At 36.0% G+C, this 24,197-nt stretch overlaps 1 protein-coding gene and 1 long non-coding RNA gene across 4 annotated transcripts in view; one reads left to right on the top strand and one right to left on the bottom strand.

The window, feature by feature from the left end:
* LOC105531341 overlaps window positions 1–24,197 on the top strand; it is a 32,439-nt gene that overhangs the window by 1,795 nt on the left and 6,447 nt on the right. The window lies entirely within an intron of this gene.
* KIF3A (kinesin family member 3A) overlaps window positions 1,046–24,197 on the bottom strand; it is a 44,184-nt gene continuing 21,032 nt past the window's right edge. Inside the window, exons 9-19 of one of the 3 annotated variants that reach the window (XM_011969259.1) lie at window positions 19,947–20,045; window positions 17,898–17,969; window positions 15,464–15,472; window positions 12,206–12,362; window positions 11,624–11,804; window positions 11,298–11,408; window positions 10,824–10,949; window positions 9,049–9,102; window positions 8,628–8,696; window positions 7,612–7,736; window positions 1,046–5,118 (exon numbers count right to left, since the gene is read on the bottom strand). In XM_011969259.1, the coding sequence (XP_011824649.1) occupies window positions 5,070–5,118; window positions 7,612–7,736; window positions 8,628–8,696; window positions 9,049–9,102; window positions 10,824–10,949; window positions 11,298–11,408; window positions 11,624–11,804; window positions 12,206–12,362; window positions 15,464–15,472; window positions 17,898–17,969; window positions 19,947–20,045 (1,052 nt within the window). In that variant the 3' untranslated portion in view covers window positions 1,046–5,069. The remainder of the gene's footprint in view (window positions 5,119–7,611; window positions 7,737–8,627; window positions 8,697–9,048; window positions 9,103–10,823; window positions 10,950–11,297; window positions 11,409–11,623; window positions 11,805–12,205; window positions 12,363–15,463; window positions 15,473–17,897; window positions 17,970–19,946; window positions 20,046–24,197) is intronic. The other 2 variants (XM_011969260.1, XM_011969261.1) reach the window with 2 other exon arrangements.

The raw sequence follows: 24,197 nt of genomic DNA, 5'->3' as shown, positions 1-24,197 counted from the left end.
AAAAAAAAAAAAAAAAAGTGTTTTTGGTGAAAAATACATTTTATCAATGAGAAGAAGCATATTTAAAAACGTTTGTCTAGCTGGGCACAGTGGCTCAGGCCTGTAATCCCAGCACTTTGAGAGGCTGAGGCGGGTGGATCACCTGAGGTCAGGAGTTCGAGAACGGCCTTAACAACATGGTGAAATTCCGTCTCTACTAAAAATACAAAATTAGCTGGGCGTAGTGGTGCATGCCTGTAAACCCAGCTACTCAGGAGGTTGAGGCAGAAGAATCGCTTGAATCCGGGAGGTGGAGGTTGCAATGAGCTAAGACTGTGCCATTGCACTCCAGCCTGGGCAACAAGAGTGGAACTCTGTCTCAAAAACTAAACTAAACTAAAATTAAATTAAATTAAATTAAATTAAAAAAACATATTTCTCTAAGGAATCGACCTAAATGTCCATCAATGACACACTGGATGAAGAAAATGTGGTACATATACACCATGGAATATTATGCAGCCATAAAAAAGAATGAGATCATGTCTTTTGTGGGAACATGGACAGAGCTGGAGGCTATTATCCTTAGCAAACAAACACAGGAACAGAAAACCAAATACCGCATGTTGTCACTTATAAGTGGGAGCTAAACGATAAGATCTTATGAACACGAAGAAGGAAACAACAGACACTGGGGTCTACTTGAGGGGAGAGGATGAGAGGAGGGAGAAGAGCAGAAAAGGTAACTATTGGGTAGTGGGCTTAATACCTGGGTGATGAAACAATCTGTACAACAAGCCCCACGACATGTATTTACCTGTGTGACAAACCTGCACATGTGCTGCCCAACCTAAAAGTTTAAAGAAGTAAATAGCATCTCTCCCAGATTTGCTTCATGATTTCTGCTTAAAAGACCCACAACATTAAGCGTTTCTGGGTGTGAAATTACACAGGCCTCTCTTAACCACAAATTGAGATGCCAAGCACAAAGAACATGCTCATTAATATCAGGGTGGAAGTAAACACAAAGATAGTTGAGAAAAGCAGCAGATCACTACTACAGGCATTAGGTAAAAGATTTTTATTCTTATTTAACCATGCTGCATGTATACATACAATATCAATATATACAACTTGAACAAATACAATTTATACATAAAATACAATGAAAGCGTGGCTTTTGAAATTAATGCAACAAACTGTACAATTTGTAATTCTGGCCAGTATACAGTATTATAGTAATGCTACTGAAGTTATTCATTGTTTAAATTAGTCAGACTACAGTGTAAGTTCAAAGGCACTAGAAACATCTATGTTTTCTTCTAGTATTTTTAAGAACAAAAAATAATTAAAAACAAATGTATACACTAGGAAATTGGGCAGACATTGGTGTACTTAAATGTAAACATTACCCATTCCTTAATTCACAGCCTGTAGGAAAGAAGAAGACTTTCCTTAAGAGTGAAGGGGAAGGATATTAAAAACAGACTAAAAAGAAACAAACAAAACAAAAAACAACCAAAAACCATAATCACAGTTTTAAAAACATGTTACAGAGGAAGCAGCACCACCCCCTCCCCCAAAACAACCTTAAATTTCTGCTGCAAAAAGAAAACAACAACAACAACAAAAAAAAACTCCCTTTCTCCAGAAAGGAAATGAAATGGCTTGTCAAATGGATTCTATTCATGGGGCAAACATGGAGATGCAACCCTCCCCTTGATTACTCATCTCATGCTTTATAAGAATCTAAACACAAATAGGAAACACTATGATAATTTTAACATCCTATTAGTATATGTAATTGTAAGGATTATTAAAGAAGATACTATAAACCAATAATTCTACCAATGCTCCTTTTAATAAATAAATATTACTTTTTAAATTAAAGGGAAAAGAGAATACCCATTCAATAACCTATTTATATGTATGTGCCACTCATTTTAAATCTGCATATTTATTTCAAAAAATGAGCAAGTATGTTCATCTATATTGTCTCAGGAAATTAACACTGACCATACAAAATATTTCCTTTATGGACAAAGACACAGTAAATGTGAGGAAACTACAGAATTGCTATGACTGGAGCTAAATGAATAGCTCTGAAGTCAGTGTCCCATATTTGCATATAGATATTCAGACCAAGCTTGAGGCCAGGTGTGGTGGCTCACACCTGTAATCCCAGCACTTTGGGAGGCCGAGGCGGGTAGATCACAAGATCAGGAGTTTGAGACCAGCCTGGTCAACATGGTGAAACCTGGTCTCTACTAAAAAAAATACAAAAATTAGCAGGGCGTGGTGGCGCCTGCCTATAATCCCAGCTACTCAGGAGGCTAAGGCAGGAGAATTGCTTGAACCCAGGAGGTGGAGGTTGCAATGAGCCAAGATCGCGCTACTGCACTCCAGCCTGGGCGACAGAGTGAGACTCTGTCTCAAAAAAAAAAAAAAAAAAATTCAGGCCAGGCTTAAATATCAAATTTTTGGTATTTCTGAGATGGATATTTAATGTCCATCTGGTATAATCAGTTTTAACATAATGCTTTTTTAAAAAAACTGCTATAGTAGGTGGGGTGTGGTGGCTCAAGGCCTATAATCACGCCTGTAATACCAGCACTTTGGGAGGCTGAGGCAGGTAAATCACTTAAGCTCTAGGAGTTAGACACCAGCCTGGGCAACATGGCAAAACCCCCTCTCTACAAAAAAACACAAAAATTAGCCAAGCATGGAGGCATACAGCTGTAGTTCCAGCAACTCAGGAGGCTGAAGAGACAGAGGTTGCAGTGAGCCGAGATCATCCCACTGCACTCCAGCCTAGGTAATAGAGCAAGACTCTGTCTCCAAACAAACAAACACCCCTGCTATAGTAGCCTGCTTTAAGAAATTCTCAATTGACTTTCTATAGATCGGCTTTTTACTTTGACTTTTTATAGATTTCTTTTTATTATCAAGGTAGGGTGGGATAGAAAAAACATCTAACATACTGGCTTAAATTTCCATGTTTTAAAGCTTGATTTAAAAGTTACTCCTTTCCTATTAACTGAATTGTAAAGGTTAGAAACACGAACTTTTAAAAAGAAGCATTTTTTTTTCAACTGGTAAAATTAAGATATCTTTACAGTAATTACTAACAGAGTTAAATGTGTATCATCAAAAACATTTTATAATTACCAAAATATTCTGATCACACAAAGCTTTTACAAGACACATATTTACCTCAACTCTTCACAGTATTTAAACAATGCCCCACAGAGTTAAGTAATAAACTTCTAGCTATCTTACATACCACAAATAAATGCTGCCAGTGAAATGCAATTCTAATCACCTAGAAAATGTTCACCACACACAGGACATTCAGTATTCCAATTATGGAATGGACTTGAAATTTATGGATACATTTTTATTACCACCTCACCAGTACTCCACCTTCACTCACCCCTACTCTATACACAGCTTTGTCATTAAACTAAGATTTAACAAAACTTATTAAAATAATATTAATTTAATAAATACTAACTTATAAAGTCTCAAAATATTTTCAACCAATGTGTTTCAGGGCTGATTATATAATTTTGAAAACCACAAAACATATATTAAGTGGTTTAGGAGTAGCATAACTTTACTTTTATTTTATTTTTATTTTTTGAGGTGGAGTCTTGCCCTATCACCCAGGCTGGAGTGTAGTGATGCCATCTTGGCTCACTGCAACCTCTGCCTCCCAGGTTCAAGTGATTCTCCTGCCTCAGTCTCCCAAGTAGCTGGGATTACAGGCGTGTGCCACCACACCCAGCTAATTATTGTATCTGTACTAAAGACAGGGTTTCACCATGTTGGCCAGGCTGGTCTTGAACTCCTGACCTCAAGTGATCCACCTGCCTTGGCCTCCCAAAGTGCTGGGATTACAGGCGTGAGCCCCTGTGCCCGGCCAGGAGTAGCATAACTTTAAAAAAAAATAAAATAAAAATTTCATAAGCAGCCAACAACAGAAAAAAATAATTCTATTACAGCTTACTTTACTATGAAATCAACATAGTTTTTATTTGTAGAGGAATATGGTCTAACTGAATTACTCAATAGAAGAAATTCAGAAAATAATATTTTATTTTTAAAACAGAAAAACAAAATAAAAAGTGTTTTAAAGGCAAAGTATTTAAAAGATATTTTTCTTGCTTAGCTGTATTTTCTGGAAAATGGAGACCCTTCTCAACTGGGAGATATAAAGTAATTCCCACCAAAATTTAGAACTCAAAGAAAAGCATCTGTAAGTTACACTTCAGAGTGAATTTTTAAAAATACACATGCAGGCAAAGATAACTGAGCAGTACTTAGCTTCTTAATTTTCTGCAACAGTAGATCCTTTATATTTACGTACAATTCAATATTTCAAGAGAACATGAAACCAGAACATAAGATGTATTTGATTTGAACTCAAACTGGCAAAAAAAAAGTTAGGAAAGGTTCAGATGAAACATTTTCAACTTTTTAAAAAACATGTATACTCGCAAAGATTGTTAAATTATAAAATTTTCTACAGAACATCAATAAGATCAGTCATTTCATACTTAAAATGCAACAAATGTTAGACAATTAGAATGTGTTTAAACAGGCTGGGTGGGTTAGTGTTAGGACAGAATCATTTCTTAGATGTACAGTCCAAACATTCATATATAACAGTGTAACATAGGACAATCTGATCTGCTTCTTTCTATGTGCAAAACAGGACACAGTTTTTTTTTCTATTTTGAAATTCTAGTTACCTAAATATACAGTAGTTGGATAAATAGCTAATCAATTTACACATACATCTAAACTGTAACTCTCTATAGTATGAACTGCTCCCCCAACTTCCCTGCACAGTACAATTGAAGAGTAGTAGTACGACAATTTGAACAATCACCAGTTGTACAATTTTAATATTATATTAATATATGTAGACTAAAAGTTATTAAGCAAATTATTATTTCCAGTCTTATTCATTGATCTACAGCTTCCATCAACTGAAATTATAGAGAAGTCTTCACTGTTTTAATTAAAGATTTTGTACAGGCATGAGAATATCACTAATTTTTATTGTGACTTTAAGTCTGTAACATTTACTGTAGTAAAGAGTCAATTACAGTTTCAGGCTTTGCAGAACGCTTTCTGTTTGGAGAAGAAAAAAAGCAAGCATGAATGCTTTCCTAAAAGACTGAAATGCAAACATTTTACATTATATAGAAAATATGGGGTGGCCTGTATAGAGTCTGGAAACAAGCCAAAATTTGACACGTTTGACCATGGTAAGTGTTCAATTAATGCTCACCTTTTCAGGCTACAGGAAGTTGACTTAGAGTAAATGCAAGAGGATGGCAGCCCACCCCATTATGCCAGATAGTGAGGGCTAGGACAGGTGATAATTTCCAAGACTGGACTAGGTCATGTGGCCAGGCCAAGTGAGCTGCATGCTTGCCAGATTTGAACCCCCTGATTATCTCTTCTGAGGTACTCGAAAAGGTACAAGTGCATTCAGAGGAAATCAGAAACAAATCATCTCAGGCAACACCTCACAGATGCGTATGTAGGGATTTACGGAAATGCTATATTAATGTATTATATTTATTGCAATTTTGACCAACCCATCTAACTATGTGTTTCTAATGAGGAACACCATATTGAACATATCATATAATGTAATATAACATCAATAAGCCATTTAATGCATGTATTCATCCATGTTCATGGCTATCATTTTCTTAGGGTTTCCATGGTTATAGCAGGCCAATTCTAGTAAACAGAGATGGTGAGTGGCTCATATAATATTGGGCCACACGATTTTTTTAATGTTAAACTAAAAAAATGACATATCTTAAAATGGGTGTTCTGGAAAATGTATTCAAATATCTTATCATATTATTTATTCGTTTGCTTTAGGATCCATACAGTTTAAAAAAAAAAAAAAAAAAACAGTAACTAAAACCGAGAGATCTCAAGTAAATAATTCCAATTTCTAGCTCTTCCTTAGAAAAGAGAAGATCCAGGCCAGGCACGGTGGCTCACGCCTGTAATCCCAACACTTTGGGAGGCTGAGGTGGGCAGATCACCTGAAGTCAGGGGTTCGAGACCAGCCTGGCCAACATGGCAAAACCCCATCTCTAGTAAAAATACTGAAATTAGCCGGGTGCAGTGGCAGGTGCCAGTAATCCCAGCTACTCAGGGCACTCCAGCCTGGGCAACAGAGTGAGACTCCATCTCAAAAAAAAAAAAGAAAAGAGAAGATCCAGAAACAATGAGCCCTCTATTTCCATAGATAACTAGGAAGAGAATAGCAGCCACTCACTTTAGACAGGACTGCTCACCACTGCCAATTTTCCTCCTACGCTGAGGACAAATGTCTTACCGATTATCATCACACTTGCATTGTCATTTTATTAAAAATGGAAAAGTAAAAGATACATCTAAAGGGACTCGTGTTTCTTAGAAATGATTTGCTTCACTCATAATATGCACGGCATATGTTGGTATAGGAAAGTTTTTAACCCCTCACCTAAATGCTACAGAATGTAAAAATTTGTACATTTTTAATATTCAACTGTTTGCCCAACCCTGAGTTCAACCTTCCCAAATTTGTAAGTGTTAAGTCATGTCTATGAGATTATGTAACACAAAAATATCAAAACCATACAACTTCATCCCACATGTAACTTGAAAGTCCATGCACTCAAAGTAGGGAACAAAGCAGCTTATTATTTTCTACATTTCAGGAGCCCCAGAGTCTTAAAATCAGCTTAAATAAACTGAAGAGTCCTTGATGTAGGAAAGGGAAAGGAAAAAATAAGCTCCAGCCCAGGACTCCCATATCCCGATTTCCCTGAGCTTATGTGATGATACATGCAGACTACCCAACAGTCAAAACCAGTGCCCAAAGGAGAGGGGAAAATGTCCAAGGAAGTTCTCCTTAGCTGGTGACTGAGGAAATCAAGGTTCTTGGGGTACTGTGACAGAAAAACTAACCAGCTGAATACAATACCTTGGGAGACCAAACAGGCAAATTAATTAGCATTTCAAAAGAAGAATTAGTCTAAGAATTAAGGAATTAAACCCATTATACATTTCGGAAATAACAGAGTGAATTAAAAATAAATTCTATTACTCAGGAGCCTAAGAAGTTGGAAGACCTTAATTCTTTGTCCAGATTTTATTTACTCAAATTCTAATACACAAGGAATTTGATTTTTTTTTTTTTTTTTTTGAGACCAAGTCTTGCTCTGCCACCCAGGCTGAAATTCAGTGGCATGATCTTGGCTAACTACAATCTAGGTTCAAGTGATTCTCCTGCCTCAGCCTTCCGAGTAGCTGGGATTACAGGCACGAGCCACCATGCCTGGCTAATTTTTGTATTTTTAGTAGAGACGGAGGTTTCACCATGTTAGCCAGGCAAGTCTCAAACTCCTGATCTCAAATGATCTGCCTGCCTCGGCCTCCCAAAGTGCTGGGATTACAGGCGTGAGCTACCGCACCTGGCCAGGAATTTGATTTTTAATAAATCAGCTAAAATATGTATTATATTTTAACTAAATAAATGTTAACTTCCTGTACATGTATCTAATTAGAATACCTCAATGCCTTCATTACATCAGATTCAAGGACAGTCCTTACCTTCTCCCTGTCTTTGGCCTGGCTTTCCCCTTTGAAGTTCGTGGTCTTTCTAGTTTCATCAAAGACTGACGCAGACTCTCCTCAGTATAGGCAAGATACACATGAGAAAGGTCCACTTCAAAGGGCTAAAAGAAACAAACACAAAGCACTCGTAAGGGAAAGAGTTAAGCCAGATTTGGGGGAAGATTTAAAATACTGAATAAACTCCTCAAAAAAACCTGCAGAAACTAAAACCAAAGAAATGTCTAACGACATCATCTTCTAATCCCAGTATCTAAAACGTACTCACCAAGGTTGGTGAGTAAGAAGCCCTGACACACTATAAATTTCCTTCCACACAAAGAAAAACTGCTGCTGTTTTTCTTAAAGCTGCTCCCTCTTCTTTTTTTTGAGACGGAGTCTCGCTCTGTCGCCCAGGCTGGAGTGCAGTGGCGCAATCTCAGCTCACTGCAAGCTCCGACTTCAGGTTCACGCCATTCTCCTTCCTCAGCCTCCAGAGTAGCTGGGACTACAGGCGCTCGCCACCGCGCTCGGCTAATTTTTTTTTGTATTTTTTTAGTAGAGATGGGGTTTCACCGTGTTAGCCAGGATGGTCTCGATCTCCTGACCTCATGATCCACCCGCCTCCGCCCCAAAGTGCTGGGATTACAGGCGTGAGCCACCGCGCCCAGCCTGCTCCCTCCTCTTCTTGACCTATGACTAGAACTAGCTTTGAAGAGAAAGACAGACACATTCTAGTCTCTACCCATAACCCTACGACCCAGAGTGGTAGTGAAAAGAGGACTCCAAAGAGTGACTCCATGCCGTCTTATGGTGGGAATAAGCCTGACATCAAGACTGATGGTAAGCAGAACGGTCCTCCTCATCACCCCATCCTAGAGCCTTTATTCCCAAAAGATCAGCCCGTTTCTCAGCACAGCTGATTAACAGATATCAGGTTGATAATACAATTTAATGACTCATATTCCTATAAAGAAACAACTGTAGTTTTGTGTTTTTTAAAGAAGTACTCTTACATCTTTCTCCTTTTTATCAGGTACTGGGGTTTGCTTCCTCATGTTATTTCCTGTATAGGCAACACATTTCTCAAAAAAAGAAATGGGGGAGAGAGAGAAATGTCTTAATTAGTAATCAATACTGTGAGTGAGGCAACTAACTGAGAAATCCTAATATTACACTAGTAAAACATGATTTGAATGCTGGAGCAGAAAGGGCCCCAGAGGTCACTTAGTCCCACATAGCCCCTGACCCTGACCATTTCCACCCAGACCATGATCTGTATGTTACAATTAATTACACAGAATTAGAAAAATATTTTATCTGCCCTACTGGATTCTCATCTGATTCATCCACTGGACCACGTTCCTCCCCGTTGTAGCCAGCACAATATCTAGACCATAGGAAGTACTCTCATGAAAGAATTAAGGTAATACTCACTAGCTGCCATTCTCCTATGTCTTCATTCCAATGGACATAGTTTTCAATCATTTCCTTTTAAAAGGATGAAAGAGAGTCTATTTTTAATATTTAATAACATTTAAAATATTCAAGTCATACAACTAAAATCTTAATAACATTGAGTAATAAAAATCTCAAAACATTATATACTGATAAAACCTTTTTATAAATTCTAAAATATATATTTCTTAGGAATGGATGTAGATGCAATAAAACTAAATAAAAATGAAAGAACAACAGAATGAGAAACTTGGGAATCAAGATAATGATTACCTTGGGTTGGAAGAGGCAAAGGAATGAAATAAGGGAAGGGGAAACTGTTTGGTTAGAAGTAGGTTATTACCAGGGTCCTAGCTTTTGTTTTGGGTGATGAGTTCATTACAAAAATAACTAAATAAAAGCAGGCCATCCTAGGACCAATAAGGAGAATGTACCATGAACCCAGGATTAATTCCATGTACCTGTGGTCCAAAAAAAAAAAAAGACTAAGACTTATTTTCAGACAAATTTCTTAAAGTTGTATTGAGATTCAAAACAGATTTTTAAAAAAATTGGCCAGGCATGGTGGTTCACACCTAGTAATCCCAGCACTTTGGGAAGCCAAAACGAGCAGATCACCTGAGCTCAGGAATTCAAGACCAGCCTGGCCAACATGGCTAAACCCTGGCTCTACTAAATATACAAAAATTAGCTGGGTGTGGTGGTGCACACCTGTAATCCCAGCTACTCAGGAGGCTGAGGCATGAGAATCGCTTGAACCCTGAAGGCGAAGGTTGCAGTGAGCCAAGATCACACCACTGTACTCCAGCCTAGGCAACAGGGTGACTCTCCCTCCCTTACAAAAAAAAAAAAATCATAATGTTAAAGTTTACCAAAATGTACTGGAAAGACAAATTTTGGATTAAAAAAGAAATAGAGGCTGAGATTTTAAAATTATACTAGTACTAAGAATTAGCATCCATCTGGAGATGAATGATGGTGCAGGTTGCACAACAATGTGAATGTCCTAAATGCCACTGAACTGCACACTTAAAATAGCTAAGATGGTAAATTTCATGCTATCTACATTTTATCACATACACACACACACAAAAGAATCAGCATCCACAGCAGGGAGAAAAAGGTAGCATAGGGGTTCCATTTATTCTACTTGTACGATACTGGGCGCTGAATGTAGGAATGGGACCCACACCTTGATTCTGATTGCATATACATGAATCTGAGTTCATCTAAAAGGTTAAAAAATTCTCATTGAGGCCAGGCGCGGTGGCTCAAGCCTGTAATCCCAGCACTTTGGGAGGCCGAGACGGGCGGATCACGAGGTCAGGAGATCGAGACCATCCTGGCTAACACGGTGAAACCCCGTCTCTACTAAAAAATACAAAAAACTAGCCGGGCGAGGTGGCAGGCGCCTGTAGTCTCAGCTACTCGGGAGGCTGAGGCAGGAGAATGGCGTAAACCCGGGAGGCGGAGCTTGCAGTGAGCTGAGATCCGGCCACTGCACTCCAGCCTGGGCGACAGAGCAAGACTCCATCTCAAAAAAAAAAAAAAATTCTCATTGAGATCCTTAGATACTCAAACACAGATTATGTATTAAGAAAAGTTAACAACTAAAGTGAAAAGTGATGGCATTTGTTCAAAATATTGTACATTCAATAACTGAAGTATTAAGTATTTACCATCAATTAAATTAGAAATCCTTGTTCCTGAACCCCAGTCAAGTGACTATCTGGGTCAGAGAACTTCCTTTTTACCTGATAATCCCGAGGTATAAAGTTATCAATAATAAGCATCTGAAGTCGAAGCTCCCGGCTAAGTTGCCGAATATTCTCCAGTAGGCCTTCAATCTCCCTCTGATGTTCTTGTTGAAGATCAGCCATCTACCAGAAAATCCATAAAAATATTATGAACAAACAAGACTTTAACTACCAAACAGCACCATCTCACATAGGACGCTTGTCTAAGAGACCTTGTGAGAGCTTACCTAGTTCTTTTATAAAAATGATAAACAGCGTGACACTATCAGCATCTATTCTACACTATTCGTTAAGGTTGAAAAGAAACAACTTAGCCTAATAGATAAAATTAAAAATTGCGCATGAAGGATAAATATTTTATTTCTTTTAAATTATAAGCTCACATTATGATTACTTATAAATTCTTAATCAAACAACTCCTTTTTCAAAAATTCAGAACTGCATTAGTAGGTAATTTCTAAGAGAACCAACCTCTGATTTTGCAGCCATCAGCATAGTCCAAACTTTCTTTAACTTCTTGGTCTTTCCCTGTGCTTCCTCTTGCAAGCTGGTATATTTTTCTTCAATATCCAAGCGTTCTTGCTGTGACAAAAATTAGTAAACTTCAGAATTTTCTTTGTAAAATCAAATATCTAATTCTTTAACAAATGACATAAATGATCTCAGCAACTCTGATCTTCAAAGCAATCCATAAATATGCTTTAAAATTTCAATACGATTATAGATATTTAGCTTTCCACTAGAAAAGTTAAATCTCGCCGGCAAAATACTAAACTAAAATCAGAAAGTCACATTACCTCTTTTTCCTCAAGTTCTCTGCGAAGTTGCTCTGCTCTTTTCCTCCTTTCTTCCAGTTCCATGTTAGATTCTTCAAGAAGTTTCTCTTGTTCCTCAGCTTTGGCCAACAAATCAACCCCACCAACAATTACCTTCTTTTCCAGGGCAGATAATTTTTCCAGCAAAGACTGATGCTCTTGTCTGTTGATTAGAATGAGGATACTCTATATTCACTGATCATCTATTATTCTACTAATATCATTTCCCAAAATTTAACAAAAATTTGGATATACAATTTCAAAATACAAATATAATTATGTAACATCTCTACCAAATTATACCACTGTGTAGTATCGATTTCTCCTTTAATCTGTAACTCATTCTAATTCATTGATATGTTCTCCTATCACGCGGAAATAAAATAATCAAAACAGATCTAGTTTTTAGAAATACACTATATACAATAGACCCTTCTATCCAAAAATAGTTACACTGGAGACAAAAATCAAGCTTTTAATTACTATTCAATTTTCCTATTTTATATATCCTATGAAAAAACAGAAATTTAAATCATGAATTCATCTCAATTCAATAATACTCACTGAGCTTTAAGAAGATCTTTTTCTCGTTTCTCTAATTCAGCTCTAGCCTTGTTTCTTTCTTCTTCTTCCATGTCGAGCTTTGTTTCAAGTGCTTTTCTCTCCTCATCAATTTTTGCTTGCATTTCAATCATCTTGTCTGGGGATACTTTCTTTTTTCCTATTTGAATCATTTAATTGAAACAATCACTAAAATGAATCAATGTTTCAGACTTATATAAATTACCTCCTTCCATGTAGAAATGCCTACACTCCTCAATAATACAAAACCAATTATCAATATTTTAAGGAAATCAAACCAATAATACCATGCATTTCCATTTATTATGTTCCTAGAAGTATAACTCATTGCTAAATTCAAACTGTTGTCCAATTTTACAATGATAACTAAGAACAAAAGTGAAAGAGAAGCAAAATAGATGAGCTAAGTAATAGGAAAAGAAAGATTAACAGGAAAGCCAAATTAAAAAAAAAAATTATGTCCCCAGATAACAAATACAGGTTTAAAAAAAAGCAACATGATTCTTCAGTTACTTTTTCTTGATAACCAAGTACAAAATCAAGTGACTCCTTAAAAGATATTTCCCAATTTCACATAAAACAAGTGAATAAAAGTCACATATAGGTATAAAACGCACAGATAAAAATATCAAGCAGAATTTGTATCAAGTAGTTTTAATATATTTTTCAGAGTTTTTCTAAAATGTTTGTTAAATAACATTAAAGTATTTAATTTCACAGCATACTTTCAAAGGAAAAAATTCTATGCTATGTAATTATGTAACAGTTACATACACAGTAATTAACCAAGCATTTCACTCCTCAGCTGAGCTGTCAAGATATATCATCATACACTAAACGAACAACTAAAATAGCTTGCTATTATGTCAAACTCAGGACTCGAAGGCTCCCTAAGTCAGAGTAACCATGCCAAGTGTCAAATATAAGTAGAAATGCTACCAAATAATAAAGCTGGAATACGGTTTCCAATTGATTATTTTTGCTAATAATGTCTAATAAAGTATTTTACATACATGTAACAGGTGCTCAAGGAAAGTTTATTAATGAATTTCAAAATCATAAAATCCAAATAAAACAAGAGAAAATAAAACTAGCTTAATAAACTGGTTATGAAACTGAATCAAAGACAATTCATTTCTGGTCATACAGTTTCTTAGAAACATACATTCCTTCAGAAAACCAATAAAATTTTTCATAGAATTGGTCTGAGGCTCTCCTAGAACCTTTCTGTCATTCTTAACTTCCTTCCCAAAGAACTATAGAAGAAGAGTGTAAATCATAAGAGTTTATAAATTGTTAATGTCTCCACCCAAAAGCTAACCCCCCACCACCTAACAAGGTAAAAGAACTGAAAAACAATTATGATGGAGATACATAACTGAGTATATTCTTTCAGGAACTATGAAATGAAGAATCATTAATAGGCTTTAACTCTTCAGGATAAAATTACGTAAAAAACTCAAGGGTTTAAAATACATTACTTCTATAGAACTGTAAGTCCAAAGCAAACCTAAGGCACGAGACAAATGAAACAAAAGAGTAAATAAAAGCACTGATCCAAATTCATGCTTTGGTGTGGTGTGATTAATTGCATTCCAAAAGTCAGGATGTAGACTGATTCTATTTACTGGCTTGTTTGGCACAGTCATCTGTATTGAATCTTACGAATTAGCTATTAAAAAATAACTTTAAAATAATTTAACTACTATTCCCATAGTACTTCCCATTAGTTATACTATGTCTTAGAAATTTGAAGCTACAAAGTATCAGTTCAGGTATATAGTAAATATACACATTCAAAAAAGTGTAACTTGCTTTCCACCTCAGAATTATAAGTATTTAAAGACAAAAATGGGACATATGTTAAGATAAAAATAATAAATGCATGAAGACAGTGATACTAACAGTATAGAGGAAATGATCTAATCAACATATGAACAGTAGTATGTACAGGCTTCAAGGGTTCTAATTGTTTTAATAGTTAAAAACAGTTTCAAAACCCATTAAGAAGCAGTAAAATAAAAAGATTTTTTTAATAAAAAGATTTTATATGTAGAAATACAAAGACACATAACTGTTCATGAATTAATACATTACATTAGTAATTTAAAACTTTTCAGGTATGTTTCCAAACTGATACTTTAGCAGCAAAAGTCTTATTGTGGTCTTGTAACACTTTCATGAAGACAATCAAAGAGATATAGCCAGGGTTAGTTTCAAAAGCCTAATATTTAAGTAACATATTACTCTAGCCAAAATCACTCTGATAAATCATTATATTTCTTCACAAATAATATTTTAAGCTAAATGTGAATATGTACTAACTCTCCTAACCAGGTATTTAAAAATGTGACATCACTAAAAGTCACTTTTACATGTATTTTTTAAGACTTTTTTTTTTAAAAAAAAACCTTATTAAACAAACCAAACAAAAAAGAAATCTATTTCTAACAATGCATGATAAAATTCATCACAAAATTTCAGGCAAATAAATATTTTTAAAAGTTAATGCCTTGGGAGGTCGAGACGGGCGGATCACGAGGTCAGGAGATCGAGACCATCCTGGCTAACACCGTGAAACCCCGTCTCTACTAAAAAAATACAAAAAACTAGCCGAGCGAGGTGGCGGGCTCCTGTAGTCCCAACTACTCGGGAGGCTGAGGTAGGAGAATGGCGTAAACCCGGGAGGCGGAGCTTGCAGTGAGCTGAGATCCGGCCACTGCACTCCAGCCTGGGCGACAGAGCAAGACTCCGTCTCAAAAAAAAAAAAAAAAAAAGAGTTAATGCCATAAACAGTATTTAATTAAACCAGACATAAGTAGCAACATTTTTTATTGCCCTTTGCCATGTGCGCTAATATTGTGAAGGTAAACTGGCCAGGGTAAGTTAAAGGGGAAGAACTTCAGGGCAGTCCTAACTGAATCATTTTTATTACATAAGCACCCATGGCATAACCAGACATCTGATTCTTGGCTTTTTAAAAAAAGGAGAAAAATGTTTGAATGTGAAATAATTTACACTTGTATTTCCAAAATTTGGCTTAATGGGTGTTTAAGAATTTAGGAAAAAAAATGAAGTTATTTTTAAAAGCTAAAGTTGAAAGAGTGTTAAAAATACAAAAGATAGATACTTACCTGGCAAAAAAAGTATTAAATTTTAAAAATTTAATGTATTTAAATAACATAGTTCTTTATAGGATAAATAATTGTACCACGTGGAGTGCAAATCAATCACACCAACCTGCTTGATCTTGCAATAAGAAGAAGTAAGCAAATCGCAGACAGGAAGCATATGCACAGAGATGAGGAGGAAAAAAGGGAAAACATTATTTCTCTTGTAAAACAAAGAAAAATACATAATAGCATTCATTTAAGTGTAGAAGTAAAAATCAAATCGTTATCAAAACTGAAATAGAGCCCATGTAAAAAGAAAGCATATTCAACACAATGAGAGATGTCATTTAAGGAAGAATATTAAAGTTAACTTAGTCTTAGATTATAACTCAAGCCAATCTCAAGAGCTCACACTGATTCCCCAAGTCCTGCAAAGGTCACAGTTCAACACCATGTGGTTATGCTAACAGTAGACATGAAATTAGGAACCTGCTAAGATCTGGGAAGTAATCTAAAAGAGCAAAACAGAAAATTAAGCCAATTTTAACAACTAGTATGTTTAAAGTGACAAAATTCACACTGTCCATATCAAAAATGTCCCAATTCAATATTTCTTTTTGTATATGGATCTATTACAGGCATGCTTCACTTTAAGAAAATCTAACACAAAAACCTGAACCAAACAGATAAATTAGATTACAGTAATTTCCCGATTATTTGATCAACAGAAAGGTCTAATGAAGAATTTTTAAAGACAGCAAGTTCTCCCAATACATCTGATTTCCCAACCGGATTAAGGGCTTTTTTTTTTCAGAAAATAAAATTATTACATAAAATGAAGTATACCTGTACAGTAACAAACTTACATTCCTTCTATTAGTAGACTGTTAAGGGTAATTATAAACAATGATTCTATAGGAGTCGGTGTCAATGATTCAAGCAAGAAACACCTTTTACAAAGGCCATTCAGATATTTAAAAGGGAGGGTACACACAATTTACACACAGCAACCACATGCTAGGACAACCATCTCTCCACTTTACCAACACGCCCACATTACAACAAAAAAATTCTGTGCTAGATATGCAAATAGGAATTAAAACTTCTTGAACAAAGTACAACTCATTTCATAACATACTTTCATATCACTACTCTTTAATAATTAAGTTTTAAAACAGAAAACTAAATTGCAATGCCTCCCACTCAAATATTTTCTCATATTTCACAGTTTATTATACAAAGCAATACCTCTATGCGGTTTCTAATGCAATTCCAAGTATTTTACAAATTATCCTTTGAAATGAATTGTTTTGGTAACTTGCCTACGAATTGTCAATAGAGAAATAAATTTCTAATATTCTTGGAATTCTTCTTCTAGAAAGCTAAAAGCATAAGAACAACAAGCAATTATTTTTGTCATTCGTTTTGAAAGGGTAAGTATATAGATAATGCTTTAAAAGACAGTAAGCTGCAGGGTGGTACAAGAAAGCAACACTACTCCCCTTTCTTCTGAAAATAAAATATAAATAAATTAAGTAACACTTTTCAATTAAACTAGGTTTTAACAAAAGCCTTTAAGTTTGAAATAAGTCTAGATGGATCCTGCACAAACTTCTCGTGATTCTGCATTCGCAAATCATACCTTAGAAAATTTCTTAAAATCAGCTGGGTGCGGTGGCTCACGCCTGTAATCCCAGTACTTTGGGAGGCCGAGACGGGCAAATCACACGAGGTCAGGAGGTCGAGACCATCCTGGCTAACACGGTGAAACCCCGTCTCTACTAAAAATACAAAAAGGAGCCGGGTGTGGTGGCAGGTGCCTGTGGTCCTAGCTACTCGGGAGGCTGAGGCAGGAGAATGGTGTGAACCCGGGAGGCAGAGCTTGCAGTGAGCAAAGACTGCGCCACTGCACTCCAGCCTGGGCAACAGAGGGAGACTCTGTCTCAAAAAAAAAAAAAAAAATTTCTTAAAATCTATCAGGTAATTTAGAAATATGGATAAATGTCCGTTTGAAACAAAATGCTATTCAATTCATTTTTACTTGCTTCAAGCTTTACGTTTTTCTTTATTTGGGAGCCTTTAATCTTAAGCTACCAATAAGAATAGGACACCAAAGTGTAAAAACTTGCAACTTTACGACATGTTATAATGGGCATTGGTGTACTTCAAATATAATTTGTACTTTTAGATATATAAGATTTGATGTTACGTGTCCATTATTCTGAGCAGGATTACAAATGTGTCATGAAACCTAAAAAAGAACCATAAGAATTATTCTTTTATACAGCTTACTAGCTCTCTTTACATTATCTCAATTGCAAAAGCATGAATCTCTCTTCCATTGTCTCAAACATAAGCTAAAGCATATGTTTTAACAATTATGATTAACTGGAAGCAATGAAAGGGGGAGGAGGAATCATCACATGCTTTGTTCTACTGAGGAATCCAACATGTATTCTTTAGGTAATGACAGGGAGTGGTGCAGCAGCATTGCTCAAATGAAGCCCATGGGTTATGGAAAAGCCAAAGCTCTGTTAGAGAATGTAAGAGCTACCACTCACTAGGCAAGAACTTATCCAGAGGTTTCTCTATGACAGAACATGTGGAGTCTGAACTACTGCTGCTGCTACTGCCTGGAAAACAAAGAAATGAGCCCAACGGGAACCAAAGAAAGAGGAAACAAGAAAATGAACACATACACAGAGAAAAATTCAGTTTCGAGAAAAAAATTTTAAAGGACAATCAAGCTCTGTATTAAAGAACCAAAATTTACTTTCCTAAAAAACCAGTCTTGGTAGTTTATCCAATATTCTCTACTTTACAAAGCCATACAGAGGAATTAGAAAGTGTACTGCTTTAAGCAACTACTGTGGGCAAATTCTACTGGTCACCTAAAGCCTAATCATTCAAAGGGTTGAAATGAGAAGAATAAAAAATAAAGAAGTCATTTGGTGAGATTTTAGTCTATTGAAACGATTTAGGTTGATAAGCTAAAGGAATGGAGTTTTAAAACTTAAAGCCATATGTAATATTATAGGAGTGATATATTACCCTTCATAATAGGTTAGTCTGTCTCCACTTTCAGTCTCTCCCCACCAAAATATCAAACTATCAAATATGTTTAAGGTTGGATAGCAAAACTTTCAAAAGGCTCATTGAGAATTTTTAAATTTCTAAGCCTGGAAGGAAGATATATTACTGTTAAATATTTTAACATATTAAACAGTGGCATTTTTCTATTTAATTTTATTTTTAACAAATCTGTTATCAGCTTCTGCTGTGAAAGTAATAATCTACTCTGTGAAAAACTAGGTGTGAATAAAAAAAAATTTCTCTAAGTCAGGCAAACATTTTCTGCAAAAGGAAAGATAAGCGTTTGAGACTTTACAGGCCATACAGCTTCATGTGAAAGCAGCCATAGAGCATAGGTAAATAAATGAGCATGGCTGTTTCAATAAAATTTTATTTACAAAAACAGATGGTCAGCTGGATTTAGCCAGCAGATATTTTGCCAATTTTTGCTATAAAACATTATTTTTCTGTCTTTTGAAGTTACAAAATCTTTACATAGTTTTTAAATTTGGGACTTCTAATCAAGCAGTGATGGGTTTATTTTCAGCACGATCATTTTAATAAGACAAACAAAATATGCACCAGCTTGAAAACAATGACCACATTAATGGAAGAGAGTTCTGAAATAAATATTTATGGTAAAAAGGTTTGAAATGTAGGCCATTATAATATGTCCATTTCATTTGCATATTATCTATATTCTTATCATAATAAACAGTCTTAATTCACACTTGACAACAAATCCCCCAACAAGGTGAGAATGAGAATACATTTTATAAAGAAAAAGAACTAAATTTAAAAATGGAATTCTTCATACAAATTTACTATTTAAAAATTCAATGACTTTTAAAGACTAATCTTGTTTGCGGAAAAACTCCACATTATCCTAATTTCCTTAAAAAACTTAGGTTCCAGCCAGGCACAGTGGCTCACGCCTGTAATCCCAGCACTTTGGGAGGCCGAGGCAGACAGATCATGAGGTCAGGAGATCAAGACCAGCCTGGCTAACACGGTGAAACCCTGTCTTTACTAAAAATACAAAAAATTAGCCAGGCATGGTGGCACGCGCCTGTAGTCCCAGCTACTCAGGAGGCTGAGGCAGGAGAATCACTTGAACCCAGGAGGTGGAGGTTGCAGTGAGCCGAGATCATGCCACTGCACTCCAGCCTGGGCGACAGAATGAGACTCTGTCTCAAAACAAACAAAAAAACTTAGGTTCCTAACACAGATATAAGTCCCTACATAAAATTAAAACCCACAGGAAATTTTAAAACAGCATACCCACTATTATAGAGTCTTACAATTCTAAATTCTAAAAAACAGAAGATATATTCAAAGTCAGCTATAAACGGATCAATACAGGAGAATAAATGCAAAGTTAACCAGGTAAATGGCATACACCTTCTAATTGTTATAACAACAACTAGATAATTGTTATCTAATATATTAAACAGATAATGGCAAAATAAAAGTCATGCACTCTACCACCTTGTGAAACCACCTAACTTCTACAAATTAGAATACTAATCAGAACTTACCCCTTCTTTTCTTCCTTTTCTCTCCATCTTCTCCAACCTCACCTTCTTCATCATCATCTTCCTCTGACCCACTGATATCAGAGCCTGATATTTCTTCTCCTTGGACAGAAATTTAATAGGATGTTTTTTACCCTGTACCAAGTCATTAGCTATTTAGGCAATACCTATATCAACTTTCTTCCTTAGGTTTTTGTTACTGCAAACAACAAATTTAAATACTATTTAAATGCTCTAGAGAGTATAACAGATATGCCAATCTCAGACATAGGTAAGATGTACAAAAAGACTTTATTTTTAAAGTCTCTAAAGAGAAATTAAATTCTGACCCAATTAAAATTTCAAATCATTCTGGCTAGGCAAGGTGGCACACGCCTGTAATCCCAGCACTTTAGAAAGCTGAGGCAGGCAGATCACTTGAGGCCAAGAGTTTGAGACCAGCCTGGTCAACATGGCAAAACCCCATCTCTACTAAAAATACAAAAATTAGCTGGGCGTGGTGGTGGGCACCTGTAATCCCAGCTACTTGGGAGGCTGAGGCAGGAGAATCACTTGAACCTGGGAGGCAGAGGTTTCAGTGAGCCAAGATGGCGCCACTGCACTCCAGCCTCGACAATAGAGTGAGACTCTGCCTCAAAAAAAATAAAAATAAAAATATTCAAATCATTTAGTTATGTATAATTTTAAACATATACATAAATTATGTGATAGAATTACTAATTCAGTCTTTAAAAATGTGATCACTTTTGAGGAACAATTTCTTCTAAAACAGCTTCCTGCTTAAGATTTCAAGAAAATCACTTAATCTGTATTTTTAAGAGACACAGAACTGTCACGTAGCAGTGATCCCACTATTAGGACTGTATCACAAGATATTTTCAAAAAAAGAAATGCTTATTTGCACAAAGATAGTGCTAACTACACATTAACTTAAAGATAAAAAACAATAAAAAAGGAATGATTAAGCCAAGAGAACAGATCAGCACTGTATCATCTTCACATTAGCTAGTTTTAAATGCCACTGTTTACATATGAAATGTCTAACAAAATAAAAGTAAGAGGAGAAAAAAGTAAAATATACCCTAATCACAACCAGGTAATAATTGTACCTGTAAGTAGAAGATGGAAAGGAACACAGAGTATTGGGAGGAGGAATCACTGAAAAATATTTTGTTCTCTGGGCTTAGAAACAATGGTATCTTGATAGTAATGAGCATAGCTAATGCCCAAAACTGGGTTTCTAAATACCACTCTCCTACCAAAGGGACCAGAGAGAAGTGAATGATTTTAAGGCTGGGCAAGGAAGACACAAGATAAACCTTTTGTAGTGCCAAAAAGTAACCAAATGCTCAAAAACACTGAAGAGCACATGCTGAAAGAATACAGGAACTACTCTGAAGGATTTCCTAATAGCCAAAGCTGGGACAATTCAAGAAACAAAATAAATAATGATAATACTGGATTATAATCCATGATCTAAATAAGATAAATACTTGAATAAATAAATAAATGGGAATGAAGGGGCTGCTCTTCCTCACAATAGAATCCTAAACACTAACCAAGAAGAAATGATGAGAATAGAAAATAACATTGAGCAAATGCCACAGGATTATTGTTGCAGGTAAGAACTACTGATGAATACTAAAAATAGTAGGAGAAAGTATGACAAGAAACAGGACCTTTGCAGTCTCAAAGTATCCCCAATGAGATATTATTAATTACAAATGGAAAAATAAAACAATAGATTTGCAGGGTCATTATAAAAGAAAAGTAGACAAGCCCAAATTAATGAACATTCAACAAATATATGACCAGTACTCTTCAAAAATGTCAAGATCAAGAAAGACTGGGGAATTATAAAAGACTGAAGAACAAGTGTGCTAGACATCGTCATTAAGAAGGCATGACAGGGCCGGGCGTGGTGGCTCATGCCTGTGGTCCCAGCACTTTGAGAGGCCGAGGCGGGCAGATCATGAGGTCAGAGGATAAAGAACATCCTGGCAAACATGGTGAAACCCTGTCTGTACTAAAAATACAAAAATTAGCTGGGCATGGTGGCACGTGCCTGTACTCCCAGCTACTCGGGAGGCTGAGGCAGGAGAATCACTTGAACAGGGAGGCAGAGGTTGCAGTGAGCTGAGATTGCGCCACTGCGTTCCAGCCTGGTGACAGACAAGACTCTGTATCAAAAAAAAAAAAAAAAAAAAAAAAAAAAAAAAAAAAAAAAAAAAAGAAAGCAAGCATGTCAAATAAATGCAATGTGTGATCCTGGATTGTATCCTGGACCAGGAAAAGAAAGGCACTGGAAGGAAAACTGGCCAAATTTGAATAAAGTCCACAGATTAGTTAATAAGACTGTATCGATGTAAATTTCCTGGTTTCAATAACTGTTGTATGCTTATATAAGATGTTAACATGAGGTGAAGCTGGCTAAAGGGTAGATAGGAACTCTCCATATCATGTTTGCAAGTTGTATTTAAGCCTAAAATAATTTTTAAGTTTAAAAATTATTCTTTTAATGCTATGCTTTTTTCTTGTTGATATTATCAGCTCCATTAACTGGATTATAAAAAGAAATGTCATAAGAGCAAAAATAAAGTGCAATGTATTAAAAACAGTATTATCATAGAATCCAGCAATTCCATTGCTGGGTACATACCCAAAAAAATGGTAAAACAAGAATTTGAACAGGTATTTGTATACCCACGTTCATAGCGGCATTATTCACAACAGCCAAAAGGTGGAAGGAACCAACTGTCCATTGGTGGGTGAATGGATAACAAAATGTAGTATATACACAATGGAATATTATTCAGAATTAAAAAGAAGTCCTAATACATGCTACAACACAGATGACCCTTGAAGGCATTATACTAAATGAAATAAGCCAGTCACAAAAAGACAAATGCTGTGTGATTCACTTCCTTTTTTTTTTTTTTTTTTGAGATGGGAGTCTCACTCTGCCACCCAGGTTGGAATGCAGTGGCATGATCTCGGCTCACGGCCACCTCCACCTTTCAGGTTCAAGTGATCCTCCTGCTTCAGCCTCCCAAGTAGCTGAGATTACAGGCGAGAGCCACCATGCCCAGCTAATTTCTGTATCTTCAGTACAGATGGGGTTTCACCATGTTGGCCAGTCTGGTCTCAAACTCCTGACCTCAAGTGATCCACCCGCCCCGGCCTCCCAAAGTGCTGGGATTATAGGCGTGAGCCACTGCGCCCTGCCGATTCCACTTTCATAAGATACCCAGAGCAGTCAAATTCACAGACAAAGCAGAATGGTTGTTGGCCAGGACCTAGGGGAAGGGAGGAATGGGTAGATACTGTTTAACGAGTATAAAGTTTCAATTTTGCAAGAAGAAAACTGGAGACGGATAACTGCAGAACGATGTGAACATAACACCACAGAAACGTAGACTTCAATGTGGTTAAAATGGTAAACTTTATGTTGTGCAAGTTTTGCCACAATTTTTTAAAAAGGAAAAAATTCAGGCACTTGCTATAATATGGATGAACCTTCAACGTTCCGTTAAGTGAAATAAGCCAGTCACAAGAAGACACTCTATGATTTTACTTATATGAGGTACCTAGAATAGTCAAATTTATAGAGACAGAAAGTAGAATAGTGGTTACTAGAGACTAGTGGGAGAAGAGAATAGGAAGTTACTACTTAATGGGCACAGCGTTTCTGTTTGGGATGATGAAAAAGTTTTAGAAATGAAGAGTGGTGACAGTTGCACAACAATGTGAATATACTTGATGCCACTAACTGTACACTTAACTAACAATGGTTAAAATGATAAATTTTATGTTGTGTATATTTTACCACAACAAAAAAAATGTAAAACATAAAGTCAGCAAAATAAAAGTATGCACTCACCATTAACATCGCTAAGAAATTAAAAATCTTTAAAACATACTGGCTATAAATACCACCTAGTGGTCACATTTAAAATACCAAATTTCATTATCTAACAGTTCTCTTACTGCTTTTCCTCAATAACTGTACTTGTTTACTAAATAAGTACCTTCTCTAAACATTTGTGATGCTGGCGTCTCTGAATTTCACCTCTGATCTAGTCAGTCTCCTCACAGACTACAAAGGTGCTTTGAAACCAAAGCCCTCTGTTTACCTGGTTCACAAAGGAGCTCTGTACCTATCAGAAAGGATCTGTTTCTTGCATTAAGGTGCAAGGAATCACTGAGCACTTAATGCCTGGGAAGCATCTCACTCTCATAAATAAGATCTTCAAA

The sequence above is a fragment of the Mandrillus leucophaeus genome, unplaced genomic scaffold (genome assembly GCF_000951045.1).
Source record: "Mandrillus leucophaeus isolate KB7577 unplaced genomic scaffold, Mleu.le_1.0 Scaffold88, whole genome shotgun sequence".
Lineage (NCBI taxonomy): Eukaryota > Metazoa > Chordata > Mammalia > Primates > Cercopithecidae > Mandrillus > Mandrillus leucophaeus.
The sequence above is the reverse complement of the archived record's forward strand: the minus strand, read 5'-3'. Positions and strand labels throughout refer to the sequence as shown.